The 20943-nt window shown below is 64.4% G+C and overlaps 1 protein-coding gene across 32 annotated transcripts in view; it reads left to right on the top strand.

Annotated features, from left to right (window-relative positions):
- The window catches only part of CCDC187 (coiled-coil domain containing 187), a 48405-nt gene extending 29155 nt beyond the window's left edge, over nt 1–19250 (top strand). For 16 of the 32 annotated variants that reach the window (XM_085019921.1, XM_021081066.2, XM_021081064.2 and 13 more), the window contains 13 exons: nt 52–143; nt 2883–2968; nt 3517–3707; nt 4841–4928; nt 6162–6308; nt 7181–7332; nt 9485–9648; nt 11567–11655; nt 11827–11902; nt 13843–13970; nt 14301–14392; nt 14798–14874; nt 15126–19250. In XM_085019921.1, coding sequence (XP_084876047.1) covers nt 52–143; nt 2883–2968; nt 3517–3707; nt 4841–4928; nt 6162–6308; nt 7181–7332; nt 9485–9648; nt 11567–11655; nt 11827–11902; nt 13843–13970; nt 14301–14392; nt 14798–14874; nt 15126–16921 — 3178 coding nt within the window. In that variant the 3' untranslated portion in view covers nt 16922–19250. Of the gene's footprint in view, nt 1–51; nt 2670–2851; nt 2969–3516; nt 3708–4840; nt 4929–6161; nt 6309–7180; nt 7389–9484; nt 9649–11566; nt 11656–11826; nt 11903–13842; nt 13971–14300; nt 14393–14797; nt 14875–15125 lie in introns of those variants that run through there. The other 16 variants (XM_085019945.1, XM_085019943.1, XM_085019937.1 and 13 more) reach the window with 7 other exon arrangements.
- The last annotated feature ends 1693 nt before the right edge of the window (nt 19251–20943 follow it).

The raw sequence follows: 20943 nt of genomic DNA, 5'->3' as shown, positions 1-20943 counted from the left end.
AGATGGGCAGCTGGTCTGGAGCTGAAGCTGCAGTGCTTTCTTACCTGGCAGGTCACACCCGCTCCTGCCCAGCGACGCTGCTGTGCCCTCCCTGAGCCCCCAGGAAGGACGGAAGAGTAGGACGGACGCGTCGGCCAGGGCAGGTCAGTGTCCTCGGCACCAGCGCCTCAGCAGCCAACAGAACCCGCTCCCCACGTGGGCCCCGAGTGGGCGGCTGAGTCAGGTCCCCAACAGAGAGGCCCGGACCCTCGCCCACAGCCATGCGGTGTGTCTGCTGCCTGAACCGCGGGACTGGCCATCAGGCACCACTGCCTCCTGCTGTAGGGGCAGCGGGGATCCAGGGAACCAGTAAGCGGACACACAGGCCACTGTCCCCACCCGCACAGACCTGGGGGCAGTGGGCCTGCATTACAGCAAGAAAGCTTTCGGTTGACACCTGCTGAAACAGCCCAACAGCAGAGGCCGTGGCCGAGGAAGGGGGAGTGTGGGCGGGTTGCCCAGGTCTGTCTGCCCTGCTGGCCTTGCTCTGGGCCGACCTACAGGGTGGCCATGGGTGTCTCCCTGAAGCCCTGGTTACAGCCCGTCTCTGCCCCCTCGGGGACAGGGGACCCCACCCTCTCCTGGGCCCCCTCCATCTGTCTGAGTGGTTTTCCCTGAAGCGTCTCAAGCGCTGGCCAGCCCAGCCCCCTAACTGTGTCCTGTGTGAGCATCAGGGGCCTTTTCATGAGCGGTCAGTGGAGCAAAGCCTCTGAGCCCTGGCTGAGCTGGTGGCGGCCAACATGGGAGCTCCCAGGCGGGCATGGCACTTGGCCGTGAGGCTCTGCTCCCGTGATCAACTTCCAGTTGAAGTTCCTCATGGTCACAAGAGCCTGAATACGCTGAGACGTGGGTCTAGTTTGGCGGACGTTCCTCGTGCGCCAGAGAAGCAACGCCGGTAGTGGGCATGTTGGTGTTTCGGGGGATCGTGGGGTTTTGGCGAAGCGACTCCTTTAAAATTCTGTTCTCACGGAAGGACCCTCTCTGTGCTGAGCGACACGCCGTGCCCTGACCCCGGCGGCGTTGTCTGAAACGGGTCCAGCTCCCCGGGCTCGTCCCCAACCAGCGTTAGGCCTGCCCTTTTAACTGGGGCGTGTTTCCGTGGTGCCAGCGCGCTTCCTGGGCTGCACGTCGCTCACCGCGCTGCCCATCGCCGCCCTGAGGGCGGAGCGCGTGGCTGTTTCCATTTCACACGATCATCAGCCTTGTTAGGTTTCGAGTCTCTCATCTTTGCTATTTTCTTTGATCTAAACTGCGCTTGTTTTCTTTTCTCTTTTTCTGCCTTCTCTTTGGATGAGACAAGTATTTTTTTATGATTCCGTTTTTTCTCTGTTGTTGGCTCATGAACACTTATGTCGTGGGCGCGTCAGGGTTTGCAGTGGCACCTGTGGTCTAGCTTCACGCGACGTTCCTCCAGCTTCCCTGGCGGGGGAGGCCCTCCGTGCCTCCTTTTCTGGACGTGAGGCTCTTTCGTTCAGGCATTTGACTTTATAAACCCATAAAACGTTGTTCCTGTTTTAAATACTCCGCAATCGTTTAAAGCTTATGTATGTATATGCACACACGTGTGTATATGCATATGTTTATATGTTTATGTACATAAAAATGTACACACGTGTATAAATTTTCTCATTTCTGGGAGTTCCCATCATGGCGCAGTGGAAATGAGTCTGACTAGGAACCATGAGGCTGCGGTTCGATCCCTGGCCTCCTTCAGTGGGTTAAGGATCTGGCATTGTTGTGAGCCGTGGTGCAGGTCACAGACATGGCTCGAATCCTGCGTGGCTGTGGCTGCGGGGTAGCCTGGCAGCTGTAGCTCCAACTGGACCCCTAGCCTGGGACGCTCCATAGGCCGTGGGTGTGGCCCTAAAAAGCAAAAAAACAACTTTTTTCCCTCCATTTCTGGTGCTCCGCGCTCCTGGTGTTCACCCAGAGCCCTCCCTCTGGCATCATTTCCTCCTGCCCGAAGTCCCCTCCCTAACATGTCTGGAAGCACTGGTCTGCGGGAGACAAATTCCTTTGTTACCAAGTCCAGGTTTGTACTGCTTGCTGCCCCGAAGTCAGTACCCGAGAGGCGCGCGTTGGTAGAAAGGGAAGGTTGCTTCCTTCCAGGGGCTGGAGCCTGGGGAGCAGGCGGACTCACGTCCAAAGGCCAACTCCCTGCAGTGGAGCGGAGGGGGGAGGAGAGGTTTTAAAGAGGGGTGTTTCGGGGTTGTGTAGACAGAGGGAGGGGCTGTGAGCACAAGAGCGCCATCTGCTCCGGTACCTGCCTCGGAGTTCGTCGTCATGTGGAGGTCCGACCAGCGCCGTCCTAGTTGCCTTAAGCACCGTTCATCTTCAGTTCCAAGGTCCCTTTGTTCCCATTTCCCTGAGGACAGTTCTCAGCATCGTGGCAGCTGATGTCATGGCTGCAGTCTGGGCGCCTCGTAGTTAACCTCTTCCCCTTGGCGGGGGCTTCAGTATCTACGAGACAGCGCGCAGGACCTGGCTCAGAATCGCACGTGTCGTCCTCGAGGTGGACGTGTAGTCACTGACTTTGTTTAATGATGACACTATTATTATTTGGTCTTGTTTGTGTGCCTTTGCCTCTGTGTTTTTCTCACTCCTCTGATTAAATTTATTCTCTGGCAAAAGTTTTTCTACAGACAAAAGGCAGGCCAAGGACACTGTGGGAGGTTGGCCCATAACGTCCTGCTCCCTTTCACAGCCTCATGAAGATCTGGTGTGAAGCTGCGTGGGGGTGGGGGCCATTAAACTGCCCAGACATCCTCGCTTTATGAGGTCCTCCTGTAAAAAAGGCACCCGGAACCCCTAGGTGACCCAGCATGCCTGCTTCCTGTCCTCAGAGCCTGTGCAGGAGGGGAGACCAGACCAGAGCCCCTCCCAGTGGCCGCCGGCTCGGCTCTACCCTTGGGATAACCCCAACCTCCAGGTACAGGAGAGGTCCCCGGGGAGGGACATGCAAACGGGGGGCGGGGGAGGCGCTGGCAGTGGGTATGAGACCCCGTCTTCCCGCTGCTGCCTGGGGCCATCAGGGCGAGGCCCTCCTCTCCTAGCGCCTGCACCAGGGACCCTCCGCTGCAGGTCCTGGGCTGAGGGATGGCCATCTGCTCAAGCCCCTTCCTCATGCCTGGGGTGGCAGGGGACCACAGGCATTTCAACCCGTGTTTCAGGCGGGGCTGGTCCCATCAGTGCTGGTTGCACATTTTGGGGAGGCGGCTCCACCTTTCCTGAACCCTCTAGAGCACAAACGAGGGCCTGGCTTGGGACCGGGCCAAGGGGGTGAGGACCCCGCCTTGCCTTCAGCCAATAGCTGGAAAGGGGGTACCATGGGGGAAGAAGGGGGCCGCCGGTCTGGGAAGGCTCCCTGGAGGCGGCAGCCTCTTCCTTGGGCTGGGTGCTGCTCCCACTTGGCGAGACTGGCCCCCGAGGGGCCTCGAAGCTCAGCGGGCCCCATCCCATCGGTCTACCCCGCCGCAGGGGCGCCAGAAGGGGCCCCGGGGCCCGGCCCCCGGAGCCTTCGGCCGCTTCGCGCTCCAGCTGCTCGAGCAGAGCCTGCGGGACGAGGAGCTGCGCGCGCAGCACCGGGCCGCGCTGCTGCGCCTGCGCGAGAAGGCTCTGGAGGAGAAGGCGCGCGCGGAGCTGGCCTGGCTGGAGCAGCGGCGGCGAGGGTGAGCGTCCACGCGCCGCGGCCCCGGCCCCGGCCGCCGTGCTGCGCCCGCGCGCTGACCCAAATAGTGATGGGCGTTTCGGGAAAGGGCGATGAGACCTGAAGCATCCCGAAGCAAAGGACCCATTAAACAAAGCAAAGCCCAGGAGCTCCCGCTGTGGCTCTGCAGAAAGGCATCCGACTAGTATCCATGAGGATGCGGCTTCGATCCCCGGCCTCACGCAGTGGGCGGCTCAGTGGGGTGCAGGGAGCTGTGGTGTAGGTCGCAGCCGTGGCACAGATCCCACGTTGCTGCGCCTGTGGCGTAGGCCGGGAGTTGCAGCTCTGGTTTAACCCCTCGCCTGGGAACTTCCATAAGCCGTGGGTGCAGCCCTAAAAAAAGCAAAACAAAAACAAAACCCCACCCATAGTCCCGCCTCTCCGAAATTATCTCTGCCCATCTCCTAGGCTGTCTTGACCGCTCTTGTTGGGGACAGTACACACGTGGCTGCTTAACCAGCCTTGGGAACAGATTGCACATGCTGTTTGTAACCTGAGCTTTTGTTTAAAAGTGGGGAAGACCTTTCTGTATCCCCGTGTAAGCATCACGACAGCCAGGGCACCCGGCGCAGAGACCGCACCATCCCGTCAGCCAGCGCCCGTAGCTCCACCTCCAGGTGTCACCAGCTCTGGGTCTTGAGACACAGACACCCCCCAGGCACCTGCCTTGACGCCAAGCCCTGGCAGTGGAGCGGCTGTCACTGAGAATGCGTTTTTTAAGCTTGATATCCCCGTGTTCGTCTCCAAAAAGATCCTTCCGGCAAAGGGCCCTGGCCGTTTCTGACCATGCCAGGATGGCACCTGCCAGGCTGTGGGTCTCTATGCCATGAGAACTCCCATCCCATAGCACCTTCCGGCTGGGCTGGGGCCCAGGGTGGGAGGTGCCATGCTCCCTCCCTCTCAGGCCCAGAGGTGGCAGCCGTCACACCACCCGGGGCTCCCTGCCACCCACGCAGGGCCGCCCCTCCCGTGCCCTGCTGTGGGAGGGGGACACGCCAGGCCCACCCGGATGGCCAGGCTGGCCATGCATGCCTGTGGTTTTGCACAGCCACCTGCTGGACCCAAGGCTGGCCGTCAGCTCATCTCCTCTCCCAGGTGTCTGAGTGGCAACGGCAGCTACACAGTGCTGCTGGCCTTGGCAGGAAGGCAGCACCAGGCCCTGAGCAACCTCGAGCAGGAGCAGGTAAGGACCGGCTCCCCTGGGCCGACCCCGGGGGGTCCTGCTGCCCTTCCGGGGCTGGGGACCTGAGCGTCCCGCTCCACAGCTGGACGGTTCTTGGGTGTTCAGCCCCCGCCAGGGCCGCTCAGGCAGCGTCCCGCGCTGGAGGGGCAGCGTGGCCTGGGCGGAGTGCGGCCCTGTCCCCGCGACTCCCGTGGCCTCTGCACAGTGGCTGGGTCCCTGGGAGCCTCGTTCTGCAGCGGTGTGTGTCTTGTGGGGCTGCAGGAGGGCTTAGCACAGCCAGCACTCAGCAAGCTGCATGGACACGGCCGCAGCGGGGCTCCCAGCTGCTTGGAGCCCAGCTCCCTCGTCTGGAAAATGGGGTGGGGCCATTTCGCTGGGGCCCTTTCATTTTGGTCGCCCGACTGCGGGGGGTCGTGCTGTGGCGATGCTCTTTATACAGATGAAGGGACTGGGGGCAGAGGCGGGGGCTCGCCCAGCTGGCAGGTGAGGGTGGTGGTGGGCTTGGGGTTCGAAGCGAGCCGAGGCTCCTGACCTCCATCCTGGGGAGCCTGTGTGGACCAGGGGTGGGTGGCGGGCGTGGGGCACTCCAAGCAGAGGGGCAGCAGGAGGAGGCCCAGACACGGTCTGCAGGGCACATGCCAGCCACAGAGCCAGGAGGAGGGCTCCCAAGGCCCCAGTTACCAAATGGCCCGAAGTGGTGAACCTGGGACCCCGTGTTGGGCGTGGAGACATGGGTGGAGTTGGGGTCTGGCCTGTGACTACGGGGGAGGGACCCAGCCCTGTGAGCCTCAGTCCCCCCCTGAGCTGTACAGGCAGCCACTCCCCCGGGGTGCACTCCTGACCTGGTGGCTCTGCCGAGGGCGTGCCATCAGAGACGCAGTAGGGAACAGAGGACAGTTGGGGACAGTTTCACAAATGGACAGAGCCCAGAACCCGGAGAGAAGGAGGACGTGTGTGGATGGCAGGGGTGTAGCCAGCCTGGGCCAGCCTCGCCTGGGGGCGCCTGGGAAACTGGCACCCCACCTTCCCTCCTGCTGGAGCCTCCTGTCAGCCAAAGCCAAGGGTGTTAAAGTGCGTGGGGGCCTCCTGGCAGAGAGGTTGAGCAGGGCAGGGCATCTGGGGGGCCGAGGGAGGGTCCCTGCTCGGCCCCCGAGCCGGCTCCTCCTAAACACCCCCCATTCATCGTGTGCCGGGCTGGGGCCTCCCTGAGGTCCTCTCCTCTGGCCGGTTCAGAGGGAGATCCGACGCCTGCGGAAGCAGCACCTGCTCGCGCACCAGGAGAGGAAGCTGCTCCTGCAGCATCAGAAGGACGCCCTGTCCATGCAGAGGTCCACCGCCCTCTCGCAGCAGGAGCCTCGGGCCCAGACCGGGCTGCTCCAGGTGGGCGCTCTCTCCTGGCCTGGGGGCTCACCGTCACCGGGCGGCTTTGTGGGAACGTGCAAGTTCCTTGCAAAGACACCTGTGGCCCGGGTGGGAAGGGCCTCTGGACGGAGCAGGTGGAGGGCGGGAGGGTGGCACCTGCCGGGAGGCCAAGGACGTTTCCTGGGCTTGGCGGCCCAGCCGGGCTCTGGAGGAGGAACCAGACCCCCAGGGGACGCGTAGGTGCTATGGGCCCGGAGGTGGGGCCCAGCAGGAAGGGGGTGAGGCTGGGGGTGGAGGGCAGGCTTTGCTGAGCTCCGGGGGGCAGTGGTGAGGAGCAGCTGTAGGGCTGGCGGCTGATGCGGGAAGGAGGGTGTGGCTTGGGGTCCTCAGAGAGGCTGGCCCCTGGGGAACCCTGAGCCGCAAAGGTGCCCTTGCTCCAGCTCCCCTGTCCCCACCTGCTGTCACATGAGAGAGGCCGTTTGGACCCAGACTCAGTCCCCAGGCTGAGCATCTCAGCCCATGGGGGGCGGGGGTGGATGGGTAGGGTTCTCTGAAGCAGCTGGGATGGGGCCGCAGTCACTCTGCGGGAGGAACCCCAGCCCCAGGCCAGCCTGCGGGGGGCACAGGGCTCCCAATGCCACGGCACCACATCTCCTTCCATCCCGGAGCCCCGGGAAGCCTCAGGCAAGGACCCCCAGCTCTGGGCCTCGTGTCGCACCCATCGAGGCCCATCAGCAACCGGGCGGGGGGTCCGGCGCGGAGAGGAGCAGCCGTTTCAGCCCGGTGCCTGTTCCTGAGGCCACACGCCCTGCCGAGGCTGCAGCCGCGTGAAGCCCACCTCCGCTTTTCCTGGGCGGAGATGGACTCTCACCCTGTGCTGTTTCTCATAGAGTTCCAGCCCCGAAGTCAAGGCCGCCCGGCAGGAGGGCTCTGAGACAAGCTGGCAGCCAGAGGGGCCTGCACGGGGCTCCTTGTGCCCCCCGACACCACAGCACATCAGCCACCGCCCCTCCGGGAGCCCTGAGGGCCCGCAAGTCCCACAGTGAGTGGTCACGGGCCCCCCGGCCCGGTGCTTGTCATTAAAAGCCTTTCCTCCGCTGGGTGGCCGTTGTGTCACAGCTGCTAGGCCCTGTGCCATCTGGCCCTGCCGAGGGGGGAGGGGCGGGGACACGTGGGGTGCTCCTCCACTGGCTGCCAGGGGAGCACAGGCGGGTTCAGGGGCGTTCCCAGCTGGGCCGCTGGCTGAGGTGGCACCCCGCTCTGAGCCCATTTCCTCGTGTGTTAAGTGGGGGCAGGGAACCGCCGTCCTCAGGCTGCTGTGGGGCACAACGACCCAGGGAGATAGAGCAGCCTGGCTCAGACAGTGGGTGCGTGTGTGGGCCCCCAGCTGCTGGACAGCCCCCCTCGAGGCTGGCCTGGCCCCGGGCAGCCTGACCGTGGGGCTCCTGGCCTCAGTTTGCAGCCAGGGAGCCTCCCTTGGGAGCTGAGAGGGCCGTTTGGACCCGGAGCGGTCATCTGGGCTGGGGCCGGGGTCCTGGCTGCGGCAGAGCAGGGCTGCTTCCCATCAAGAGTTCCCGCGGCCCTCCTTCCTTCCCTCTTACTTGCAATGGCCCTTGAGAGCCCGGAGGCCCTTTCGCCTCGAGGAGCTGGTGGGGGCCTCTGATCACAGCACCGCCCACCTCCACCCGAAGCGCCAGCCAGGGATGAGGACGCAGAGACAAACGGCACGGGCTGGTCTCCCAGGAGTGGCCTTCGCAGGGAACCCAGCCTGCCCTTGGGGGCACCACTGCCTCCAGCGGCCCCTTCCAGCACTGGGTCCATTTCCCTGCCTCCCCCAGGGAAGGGGGTCTTCGCCCCCTCGGCTCCAGAGGCGCCCCAGGCTCCACTCTGCTCCCCAGGAGTGCGTCGGGTCCCGTTGCGCTGAGCAGACCCGCTTGGTGCCTGGAGTGTGTTTATAGCCTCGGGCGGGGGCTGTTCACCCGAGGCGGGCAGGCCTGGACCTGAGGGCAGGGTCCTGGGGGCACCTGGCTCCTGTGTTTCTCCTCACACCGGTGATGCAAGCCAGAAACCGAGGACAGCCGTGTATTTACGACGTGGCGCCAGGGCTCTGTTCCCCCGGGGGAGCCCTGAGGTTTCCGGGGGGTCCTGGCCTGTGATGAGCAGGTACGCCTCATTCTTCTGTCCCTGCCGGGGAGGCGGAGCTCTGAGCAGGTCAGGGCCAGTGCCAGGGGGCCTCTCCCTGGCCTCAGCCCCCCAGGGTACTGTGGGCTCCCCACCTGCGACCCCTGTGCTCTCAGGGAGTGTGGGGGGAGGGGTGATAAGCCTGCAAAGGACATGGGGGCGGGGCCTCCCATTCCCACTCTATCGCCCAGTTCTTCCCCTGGGCACAGCCTCCTTCCTGTCCTCTGCGTCCTTGCTGCTCGCTGGCAGGGCGGGGACTTGCAGCTGGACGCCCTGGTGCGGACAGATGCCCACGAGGTCCTCCCCAGCGAGGTGGGAGTGCCAGCCCCCCGAGGCCTCTCCTGGCCCACCGATGGGAGGGTGAACCCCGGGGGAGTCACTCAGGGTCACCCTGTGGGGAACAGCAAGCTGTGCCCAGTCGTGGCAGGTGCCCGGGGAGAAAGGGAACAGAAGTGGCACCCAGCTGCTCCTGAAAGAGGGCAGTGGAGCATTCCAGAGCAGGCCTCCCTGTGGGCACTGACCTCGCACTCTGAAGGGGTCCCAAGACCAGGCAGCCTGCTCCCCAGCCCCTCCTTGCGGCTGCGACGGGGCTGGTATCTTGCTGCCCGTCCGTGTGCCCAGAGCCCTGCAACGGGTCGAGGTGTCTCCACAGCTCCGGTGGGGCCAACACGCACGGCGCTGCCCGTTGGGCTGGCGGTCGGTCTCCACGCAGAGTCTGGACAGGCAGGTGCTCTGCTGCACTCTGGGCTGGGGCACAAACGGGGTGTCCCCCAGGCCAGCACTGAGCCTGTGCCTCGTCCCTGCAGCGGCGGCCCCGTGTGGGGTGCGGGCCCTGCTTGACGGGCTGCAGGGTCGGGGGACCCATGAGCCCTGTGCTGACTGCTTGGCCGCCAACCACAGCTGTCCCTGGATGTGATGTATTGTTACACTTGTGGAAGGTTCTGGTCAGGGCTGGTCACCCCGGGAGGGCGCGGCCCGGGTGGGCAGTCACCCCGCTCTGCACTGCCTTGCAGCCCATGCACCGAGCAGCGGGATGGGACAGCCGCCCGGGCAGCTTTGGCCGTGGATGGTCACCCGCGGCCTCCGAAGCTGGCGTGGGGAGAGGAGGCACCCGCGGCCGGCGACTGGCCTGACGCTGGAGGCCAGCTGGTGGAGAGCCACAGCCATGTGGGCCAAGGTAACCAGGCTGGATACAGTGGCAGCCCAGGACAGACAGTCACCCCCTTGGCAACCCTGGCAACTTGCGGCGGTGGCATCGCGTGGGGTCAGACAGACCTACGTCCCGGGGTGCCTGGCTGAGCTGTGTGATGGGGCAACTCCGCTTCTCTGTCCCTGTGTCCGAGCAGACATCCCGCAGGAGGGCCTCTCAACACACCTGAGTCAACAGTTCCAGTCAGTGGGGGCAGCTGTGGGGGAGGCCACCCAGCCTGGCACCTCTGCTCCTGTGGGTGCAACTGCTCAGAGCAGCCAGCTGGTCTTCAGGCTGTTGCCAGGCTGGTCCCTAGGCCCACAGACCTGCTGGAGGGCACCCTGCCCGGCCCAAATCCAACCCTAGGGACGCTCCCTCCACCAAAGGCTCACTCTGCTTTTTTTTTTCTTTTTTCAGCCACATCTGCAGCATAAGGACGTTCCCAGGCTATGGGTCAAATCGGAGCTGCTACCCCAGAGCCACAGCAATGTGGGATCTGAGCTGCATCTGAGGCCTCCACCACAGCTCATGGCAATGCGGGATCCTTAACCCACTGAGCGAGGCCAGGGATCAAACCCGCAACCTCATGGATACTAGTCGGGTTCATTAAGTGCCGAGCCACAGTGAGAGCTCCGTCCCTGTTCTCTTGATGTCAGGGCCACATTTCTCAGGCTCAGGGCCCAGTGGTGTGGGTCGCTTGTGCCTCCAGGCAGGGGACGTGTTGGAACTCGGAGTCTGATATGCCCCCAGGCCGTCCTCCGGTCCAGAGAGATTGGCTTGTTTTCGGTCTGTCCCTCTGGGCAGAGCCTGCCCTGTGGCCGTGTCCCCCGCTGCTCCCCATGCACTGCAGCCCCCACCAGCCCAGATGCCAGAAGAGCCCTGACAGCAGCCGGGGCGGCCACCCAGCCGGGCAGGATCCTGCACCTCCTCCCGGCCCCTCTGTGCACCGTCCAGGCGCGGTGCTGCAGCAGAGGGCCACGCGCTGGGCGGCTTGACGGGGCAGACGTGCGCTCTCTCCCAGTTCTGGAGGCCAGAGCCCGAGAGCCCAGCACTGGCGGAGGGACGCTCCCGCCAGAGGTTCTGGGGCTGGTCCTGCCTTGTCAGCCCAGCTGCTGGGGCTCCAGGCGTTCCTGGGCTTGTGGCAGCATCGCCTCAACCTCTGCCTCCGTCTCCACAGCCTCTCTGTGTCTCAGATCTTCGTTGCTGCTCCTATAAGACCCCGGGCCTCGGTTTAGGGCCGCCCTAATCCAGGACGAGCCTGTCTCAGATCCCAAAGGAACGGCATCTGCAAAGACCCTGTTTTCAAATACGGGCCCATTCGCTGGCTCTGAGGGCTAAGACCTGGGCCTGCCCATAAAAGGGGCCGCCTTCCCTCCGCCTCGTCCCCTAAAAAGCCCCGTCACCGGAAGCCTCCCCTGGCAGGTGGCTTCTGCCAAAACCACACCCCACCTGGCCAACGGGTTTTCTGACTTCCCGGCACGTCTCTAGAGAAAGCTTCTCTAAGCAGAGACGGATGGGCGTGGGGGGGTGGTGAATTGCAAAGGGGCCCTGGGCCGTGCTCACTGAACTCCTCCAGCCCCCCAGGGTCACCCCGGGAAATGTCTCAGGACCCCAGGGTGCCCTGGAGCACAGTCTGGGAGGCGCTGGGTGGGTGTTGAGGGGTCTCTGGGAAACTGGAAGGAGAGAAAGGTGTGGAGGAGGGGGTTTGGGGTGTGGCACTGGGGTCCCAGGGAGACGGGGGTCTGGGGCGCACAGACGGCTGGGTGCTGAAGAGGGAGGGGTGTCTGAGAGCCCCTTCCTCAGAGACCAGCTCTGCTTCCTCTGCAGGTTCGGGGGCTCCCCACGCTCTGGAGGGCTGTCTCCAAGGAGCGGTCAAAGCTGCAGTGTTTGGGTTTGTGTTTTTCAGAGCCAAGGGAGCAGCCTGGTGTCGCTCTGCCAGCCGTTCAGTGGGCAGCCTCCCCGGACCCCGGACAGCCACCGGGCCCAGCCTTTCCTGTATGCAACCCTCCAGAAAGCCCGTTCACTCATTTGCCCACTTGGGGGACCCTCCCCTGCTCTGCTCGTCTCTGCCTGATCTCGGTGGGACCCCGGGTGCTGGTGGGGGTCCTTAGCCCCACCGCAGCCCCGGTGGCTCCTGCAGGAGGGCCGTCTTTCCTCCCCTCGTAGACGCAGGCGGATGAGGCGGAGGGGGGCGTCGGTGCAGCTCAGCTCTGCTCCCGGCCAGTGGAGGAGCCGCCCCTGGGTAAGTCCCCGAACGGCTCACAGCGCCTCCCCGGGCGGCTTTGCCAGAAGCCCCGAGACCCCATGGGTCCCCTCCAGGCAGTGCCAGCCCCAGATAAGAGCAGGGGGGCCCAGGAGGAAACCACAGGGAGAGGCCCGGCTCGGCACGTCGTGGGGCCAGAGCAGAGGGAAAGCGCGGCTGGCTCTGCGTGTTTCCGTCCCTTTATCTGGAACAGACAGGTGGTGATGTGGAAAGCAGCCTGCCAGCAGGGTCTTTGTCCAGTAAGGTGCTTGCACATCCTGAATCCCGGGGTGGGAGGAGACTCACTGCCGGCTCTGGGGAGCCCTGGCGGCGGTGGCATGTTGGGGACAGCAGGCTGGATGGCCTGGGTCGCCAGCGCCCCGGGTGCCCCTGGAGCTCGCCTTCCCTCCAGCCCTGTGTCCCAGCCTTGTGCTCAGAAGCCCCTCTTCGCACTGCCCCCAGGAGCAGGAAGGCGATGATTCCGACCCGCCAGTCTGGGGCCTGGGGGGTCCCTGTGGTGGGGGCCGGGAGAGGGACCTCGGGGTGGGTCCGTGCAGCGGGGAAGGGCTTGGAGCTGCTCTGGTCCCAGCGGGCTGCCCGCAGAGCTTGTGATGGCCCGGGACGGTGCCCAGAGGGGCTCCCCGCCTGACGCTGTCACGGTCATAGTCACGGTCGTGCGGAAGCCCCCAGAGGCGGCCTTCAGCCAGGGCCACGGACAAGAGGGAGGCGTTCCCGTTGGCGGAGTTTCCACAAATCGCTCTGGTCCCCTCAGGCTGGTGGCCTTAGGGTCGACGCCATCCCAGCCCTTGCCAGGTCCCCGGCAGAATGAAGGCCTAGGAAGATGGTCAGGAGACGGATAGCCCGCGGGCGCTTCCTGGCAAAGACCACACCGCGGTCCCTGTCCCCATCCCGGCTGCTAGGAACCGACCCGGACACGTTCCAGGCCGGCCCTGCCCTGCCTCCCCAGCCCCCTCCCCAGCAGCGCCCGAGCGGGCAGAGCGCAGGGTCCTCAGCACAGCCCCTGGAGGGTGACGCCAAGGGGGGAGAACGGCTGTGCCAAAGGGCTCATGAGTCCCGTGTGGGGGTTTTACCCAAAAAAATAATCAAGAAGGCTCTACGTTTCAAAAAATGTTTCAGGGCATTCCTGTCGTGGCGCCGTGGAAACAAATCCAACTGGGAACCGTGAGGCTGCGGGTTCGATCCCTGGCCTCGCTCAGTGGGTTAAGGATCCAGTGTTGCCATGAGCTGTCGTGTAGGTCACAGACGTGGCTTGAATCTGACGTGGCTGTGGCTGTGACGTGAGCCGGCAGCTGTAGCTCCGATTCGACCCCTAGCCTGGGAACCTCCATATGCCACAGGCGTGGCCCTAAAAAGCAAAATAAATAAATAAGTAAATATTTTAAAATTTTTTGGCTGTACCCGCGGCAGACAGAAGTTCTCGGGCCAGGAATGGAACTTCGCCACAGCAGTAACCACAGCCACAGCAGTGACAACACCAGAGCCTCAACCCACTAGGCCGCAAGAGCGCCACCATGTCTACCTTTTAAATGATGTTTCTCAAGTGTTTTGGGGCCTCATATAAGTATGTCTCCAACAATAGGGTCGTTTTAGGAGCAGGTAACTGCATATTTTTCTGTCCTCACTAACCAAGTACAAGTAGGTGTTGCAGCTGATTTGAACTTCAAGGCTATTTCTGGGGTTCCCTGGTGGCCTGGCGGTTAAGGACCTGGCATCGCCATTACTGGGACTTGGGTCACTGCTGTGGCTCGAGTCGTTGCTGTGGCAAGGGTTTGATCCTGGCCTGGGAACTTTCATGTGCCATGGGCACTGCAGGAAAAAAGTGGAAAGGCTATTTCCATGTGGCTTCAGCATCTGGGACCCCCTGCCCTCTGCCTCCAAGTCCGGTGCCCATTGGTGCTGACAGTCCCTGTACCTCACAGGAGACCCCCAGACCCACCCCAGCCCCTGGTCAGCAGAGGAGAAGACCCGGGCTCTGCCAGAAAGCGTCCAGGGCCGGAGTCAACAGTCCCCGGGCACAGAGGGTCCCTGCGGCCCCCAGGAAGCCAGCGTGAGTCGCGGCGTGGCCCTGCGCGGTCTGCAGGCCGAGAGGCGGCCCTGCCCTGCTCCGCGGGGCCCTCCTGTGTGGCTTTGGGTGGGCGGGTCACCTGGTCCCTCAGAGGATGGTGTTGGTGGGATGTGACCTCTGGCCCTTCCCAGGGGATTGTCCCTGCTGAGTCTTTGGAGGCCACAGGGAGGAGGGGTGTCTGACGAGTGGGGGGTGGGCTTTGTTCCCTACAGTGGTCGCAAGGGCACGGGGCCCCGTCCGCAGCTAAGGGACGTAGACTGATGCCCAGAAGCAGGGGCTGCACCCTGGCCGTGGCATTTCTTGTGTTTCCAGCAGGTGGTTGAAGGCGGCAGGAGCAGAGTGGATCCTGCCAGCGGCCCCCCGGAGCAGCCCCATGCGACGGAGTGCTGGTCAGGGGAACAGAGGTGGGGGGCCGGGAGGGCTGGTGGGACCCTCCCTGGGCCGGGGGCAGCCCTCGGGCCTGGAGACAGCTTGGCCGGGACGTCCCGTCCTCCTGCTGAGACCCTCCCTCCATCCTGGTCCCCTTGTGCCCGCCGTGCACCCCAGCCCACCCCTGTGCCCTCTGAGTTCTCTCAGATGGTGACTCCCAGTGACCCGATCCAGTGGGGAGTGAGGCCAGAACCCCCTAAAGACCTGGGAGCCTTAGACTCTGGTGGTCACTTCCCACCGGGGACAGACAGCGGGCAGCAGGCTTTTCAAGCATCTGCCGCGGTTGCGGGCCCCCTGCGGAGCCCCTGGGCCCTGGGAAGGAGGCTGGAAGATGCGGCTTCTTCCTGGGGGCACCCCCAGACTTCCTGATGCGCTTGCAGGGTCGAGACCAGTGGGCAGGAGGACCCCGGAGGCCCCTTCTCCTGCCAGGAAGCTGCCCAGCTGCCTGCCTCTCCAGGTGACGCCTCTGCCCCCAATCCCAGGGCCCTTCTCCTGCGTGGGGACCAGTCCTCACTTCAGGGGTCCAGCTGCTGCGTCAGAGCAGCCTGCCCTCTCTGCGGCTTAGACGCTTCTGCCTCTGTCCGGGGTTTTCTGGTTCGGATCCACTGGCGTGGGGGCCATGGGGAGGGGGCTGGTCTTCCCAGTGCTGGGGGACGTCCTCCGTAGAAAAGGTGTCACCGTCATCCCTAAACTCTCCTCTCTCTGCAGCAGCCGCAGCTGCTGGGTTGGCTGCACCACCCACCCAGCCCGAGGGCAGCCCCCGGGCCCGGCTCCTGGCCCCCTCGGACCTGGGCTCCGAGGCCGAGACAGCTCCCAGGACCTGCTCGGGGTCCTCGGCTCCGTCCCCCGCCTCCCCTTCTGGGGACAGCCTGTCCTGTCCATCTCTCCAGGAGTTTCAGAAAGTGTCCGCCATCCTGGTGCAGCTTTCCGAGAGCTCCGCCTCGCTGTCCGACTGGGAGGCCGGGGACACCCCTGACGCCTACTTCGCCTGGTCCGGTCCCATCTCTGCTCCTGACTCCTCGGGGTCCCACCAGGGCAGAGGGCAGGTGACCCGGGAGGGGCTGGAGGGCAGGGTGGGGGGCGGCCCAGAGCTCACAGGCCTCCCGGGGGAGGGGTGGCCGCTGCCTCTCGCCGACACACCCTCTCCGCGGTCGGGGTCGGAGCTGTCAGAGGCATCCAGCGAGATCTGGGACCAGGGGAGCCTGTGCGAGCTTGGCACGCGCGCTGGGCCGGCCCCAGGGCCCCGGGCCCCAGGGTGCTCCTCGCCTCCAGGAGGCTCATTCCGCCTGGAGCCCGGTCTCCACTCAGCTCCCTCCTTGGGCCCTGGGGAGGGGCAGGAAGATTCTGGAGCCAGGGGGAGCCTGGCCAGGGAAACGAACACAGGAAAAGCCAGAGGGTGGTCCCTGGAGGGGGCCGGCGTGACATTCCCGTCCCGAACCTCTTCCTCTGGTGACTCACACTTGTCCCTCTCCTGGCCCTTGGGGACCTCGGCCTCCGAAGGGGCAGGTTTGGGCAAAGGAGGAGAGCCTGGGCCTGCGCAGGCCTCAGGGGGCTGCCCTGAGGTGCCCCGGGAGACTCACCCCCACCCGTCCGCTGCTGAGCCTGAGGTCCCCTTGAGCCCACGGGCTCCTCCTGGGGACCCCGGTGGGCTGGCAGCCGAGAGCCGGGCACCTGGGTGTGGGGGGGGCCGAGCCCCCTCTGCCCCGGAGGAAGCCTGGCCTCCCCCGGTGGAGGGCGTCCTGCCTGAGGTCCAGTCCCCAGTGGACGGGATGCCTACCTACGGCAGCGCCGACCTCCCCTCCTCCACGCACGGGGACCCCCGCCTCCCTCCCCCGCCTCCCAACCTCCCCGCAGAGCATGAGGCCGAGCCCGCAGGCCCCGACTCAGAAGACTTTCCTTCCCCACCGGAAGCCACCGTGTCCCCCGCGGGCTCACTGGGCGCCCCCGGGGAAGACGCCTCCGTCACCACGGGAGACTTGCCCTCCCTGTCTGAGGAGGGCCTGCCCCAGGCACTGCCCCCGGGGCCCCAGGACTCAGGGCTCCTCCTGGGGGGAGCCAGACAGGGCGGGGGCCTTGGGGACCAATGGGGTGAATCAGGTTCTGCTGGGAAGGACTGGGCTGTGGGCGGCCAGGGGTCCCCCTTGTGTGGGGGAGCAGGTGACGCCCCCGAGGGGCTCTCCGCATGGTCGGCACAGCCCCCAGCCCTGTCCAGAGTGGCCTGTGCGCCTGGGGAGAGCCTGCTTCTGCTCTTGGCAGCCAGAGACCCACGGGCCTCTGGCTCTGGGCAGGGGGGCCCCCACGCCGACCTCCTGGGCATGGGGAGAGCCCAGGTGGTGGACCTGGTCTCCACCCAGCTCACCAGAAGGATTCTGTGCGACACGCTGGCTGCACTCACGGAGCCGGCCCCACCCAGCGGCCTGGTGACGGAGGAGCGGGCAGGTGCAGCCGGGGGGCCCAGACTCACAGCGGCCGCTGGGCAGTCACGGGGAAGACGGGACTTCTGAGAAGGCGGGGAGGGCCTGTGGTGATGCACGGACGTCTGAGATGCTGTCGTGGGACTGTGCGTGAGCATGTGCCCGCGTGAGTGTGCGGGAGGCTTCAGGAGGCCTGTGCTGCTGGGGCCGGGCCTCCCTGCAGAGAAGAGACCTGCAGACGGGCCTCCACCTTGGGGCCGAGGCCTGGACACGGACTCCAAAGTGGCTCTGACTCGGAGACGTGCAGGTGGAAGGATGCGCGGGTGTGTCCAGAGCTGGCCGCCTGGGAGGGTGAAGGTCACGGACGTGAGGGAGGGCTGGGCAGGGAGCTCCCACGGTGAACTCGGAGCCCACGAGCCGGACAGGGTGCCTGCGCCTCGGCAAAGGCCGAGAGGAAGGGGTTCGTGGAGGCCAGGAGCTGAGGCCGGGGTCCCGTCTGCACTGCCCCATCCCTCTACTTTGCCTAAATGGGGAGCCTGGACGTGTTCCCTGGCTTCTGCCTTCCAAAGGCGGAGGGCCTGGGGGCCTCCAAGGCATCCAGCCGACGCTGCGTGGCTGGGAGATCGGTGTGGGTGTCCCCTGTGTGCTGAGGTGTGCAGATCAGGGGAGGTGGCAGCAGGGAAGAAGGTCCCCACTTGGGCCCGTCCTCTGGGGGTGGGTGGCCAGCAGCCCCCTAAACGTGCTCAGGAGGCCTCCCAGACGAAACGAGAGCCCGTTTCCCAGTGGCCAGCCACTGCCAAGGGAGCAGCGAGGGCTACAGTGCTGTCCACAGACCTTGGCGCCTGGGCCCCTGTGCAACGCGCTTCTGTAGGGACGTCCTCCGGCCACAGGCCACCGGCAGACCCCGCCTCTCCCGGAACCAAAGGCAGGCAGGTGTCCAGGGAGTTGATGTCGATTCGGGAGGATTTCCCGCGGGGAGGAAGTCGGGAGAGGCTGAGCCGGGTGTGGGGTGGCTCCGGGGCCAGCTCGGTGCAAGGACCCTTGAGCCCATAAAGGACGGGCCACCGCAGCACGACCCCCAGCAGCCGCCCCCAAGCCAGGGGTGGACTCTGCAGCGCACCCCTGGCTCAGAGCAGCGCTGCAGGCACAGCCGCCCTCCCGCGAAGCATCCGCTTGTCCAGACAGCAGCCCCCGTATCCCTCGGCTCTGTCTTCCCGGGGTGGTCGGGAGGCTGGGTGGGGGTGTGTGTGTGCTGGTTCTAACGTGAGAGCACCTCGGAGCTTGTGCTCAGGGAATTCACTAGAAACATTGCAGCGTCTTCTCAACGGACCTGCCTGCACGACCAGCGTGTCCTGGATGGGGCTGGCTCGTGTCGGTATCTTTAGTATTTTTGTCCCGAATGGCATTGTCTGTGCACTTGGAGAAGCGGCTTTGAGGTGAGCTCGGTGGTTGGTTCCTGTGTACAGGGAAGCAGCTTTCAAATCTGCTTCTCACTTGGGACGTTAAGCGGGTTTCTCGAGACGGAGCTCACGCTCAGAGCTTGGATGGCTCGGTTACTCGCTCTGTCCCACAGCAACCTTCTCCCTGTCATTTGAGCCGTCTGGTCTGTGTGTCCACCCGTGTTCTATCTGGTTATCAGCCACTGATCACTTCTGTCGCCCACCTGGGTCAGCTATGTCACCCACCCAGCCAGCCAACCCCGGTTGGAAAATACCTGCTTGATGGGGGGGGGTCCAGGATCGGGGGGGCAGGGTGTTGGCCTAAGGACCTCAGCGGCCCGGGGTTAGCCCCCCAGGACTCAGCTTCGCCGGCTTTGGGAGAGGAACTCATTCGCTTGACTACATTTCGGGGTCCCTGGGGTGACCCAGACTTTGGTGCGCTTGTAGTTTTGAGTGGGAAGCGTCCCCAAAGCTGGCCTGGCAAAGCCCCTGTCCACGGCCTCTACCGTGAGCTCAGGGAGACCTCAGAACACTGCAGGGCCCTTGCGTCGAGGCAGGAGCTCCTGCGCCCCATGTCAGGCTCCAGCCTCTGCGGCGGCCGCTCAGGTCCTGATGGACCAGCTCAGCGGCCTGGCCCCCAGCACGCCCGGGTCATCGTGAACGGGGTCACGGTTCAGGGAGGCACAGTGGGGGGCCGATGTTACGCCCACTCCTTGCAGGCCCACCTTCGATCGCGGGCCAGTCTGGGGCTGCGGGGGGCAACGTGTGCTCCTTCTCTGTGTGCAGCTTCAAAACACATTTTGAGCTACTGCTTTCTTATTGACTTCTTTCTAGTTTTCTGAACAAATTAGTCTGTAATTTTTTATTTTTTTCTATTTATGGCTGACCCTTGTGGATTTACGAGGCCGTGCGAGAGGAATTATGTATCTTACACACACACGTTTGGCACGGCAATAAATCTCTCACGTGGAAACCCTGCAGATTTGCCTCGAATTCCAGTCTGGGGTCGGGGGGCTGGGGGCAGGTGCTGGAATGGGTGGCCACGCCCCCAGCTGGCAGGGGCTCCCCAAGGGATCTGCCACCTTCCCCGGTGCCAGTGCCCGTTTGGGGCCCCTCACCCTTGAAGGGGGCCCGGGGAAGGGGGCTAATGGACCCCCCGGCCGTACCTTCCCGTGGCGCTGGATCTGGGGGACCTGGGTGATGAAATGACTGGCCCGGGAAGGAAGTGTGTCCACGGAAGGTGCTGGACATATTTAATCTCTGCCAGCAGTGCGGGTGCGGGTGCGGCGCGGGGGGCTTTGGCACTCAGATATATTGACCTGGGGCAAAACTTCAATTTCGAGATTGCTCCCTCCAAGGCCTCCCCGAGCTCGCCTTGGCTCCAATCCCTGTAGCCTCTTGGGCCAATAAATCTTGATACCAGCCTCCAGAGAAGTCATTATCTTTCATAGAAAATGATTATTTCTCAGTTAAACCCCACATCGAATTTTCCTGCGATCTGTCTCCTTCAGCTTTCCCGCTTAGCCGTTCCCTCCTGCATAAAATGCCCATGAACTCACCTCCGGCGCTTTAAATCCCAAATCATCAGCGAGCTTTACGAGCGCTTTTGATGACTTCCTCCTCCGGGCAGCCCTTACGGCCTGTCTGTAAAGTACAAAGGAAGGCCCAGGGCGCCGTCCTCGGGGGACACGCAGCGTAGAGGGTGCCTTCCGGCCCTGGGGGCCTTGACCCTGGGCCCGTGGGGCAGGTGGTGAGGGAGCTGGGGCCCCGGGTCAGGTTCTCCGGCAGCCCAGCTCGGGGGACAGGCCATCGAGGGAGCGGCCAAGAACTGGCTCTCTGAGTCCCGCAGGGTCAAGGGCCCAGGAAGTCGGCCAGGCGCCCCGTCCCTGGTCCTATCCACCCACACTGTGCCAGCCATCGGATGGCACACTGCAACTCTGCATGTGTCCCCCATCCGGTGTCTCCTCTGCCCCAGGCAAAGCTGGGAGCAGGAATGGTGTCTGCAAAACTCGAGCACAGGCTGGGAGGAAAGGACAGAATCTCACACACACACACACACACACACACACACACACCCAGCACCTCGGGGCTCCCTGCGCCCCACCCCCGCCTGCCGCTCCCCTCTAGGGGCCTCTCCCTGGCCCGTGTCCATCCAGGTTGTAACATGGGCATTTAGAGATGCTCGGAGCCGCCATCCTAAGGCCCGCTCTGCCTCTGGTGGGGGTGTGGCAGGGCCACCCCCACCCACGCCTCCACGTCCACAGTCACCGCCCTCTTCACGGGTCATTGTGAGGACACAGGCCATTGTCCCTGCCAGGCTCTGCCCTCGGCACGTGGCCAGCACTCAGGAATAATCCTCCTTGTAAGTTCCGGGGAATGGCAGGCGTCCTTAACCAGCTGGGCCTGAAGGCCAACCCCGCCGAAGGGGTGTGATGTGGCCAGCGGTGCCCGCTCTGGGGCCAGCACTGCAGGTGAAGTGTGTCTGTCCCCTTCTTCCCTCGATCTCGTGCAGAACCTGCCCTCTCGGGGGCTTTGGGGGGATGCTCAGAGAAGGGATAGCTGCCGTCCAGCTGGTTATAGCTGGCTGTAACCAGGACATCTACCAGGCAGGAGACTTGGAGCTGGAAGGGGGCCCTGCCTCTGTTGGGGACACAGGCGTCAGAATGGGCCCTC

The sequence above is a fragment of the Sus scrofa genome, chromosome 1 (assembly GCF_054392235.1).
Source record: "Sus scrofa isolate SSC_HxYL_T2T_F1_AM1 chromosome 1, Sscrofa_HxYL_maternal_Yorkshire_Landrace_v2.0, whole genome shotgun sequence".
In the NCBI taxonomy this organism is placed as follows: Eukaryota; Metazoa; Chordata; class Mammalia; order Artiodactyla; family Suidae; genus Sus; species Sus scrofa.
This window is presented reverse-complemented; position numbering and strand designations above follow the sequence as displayed.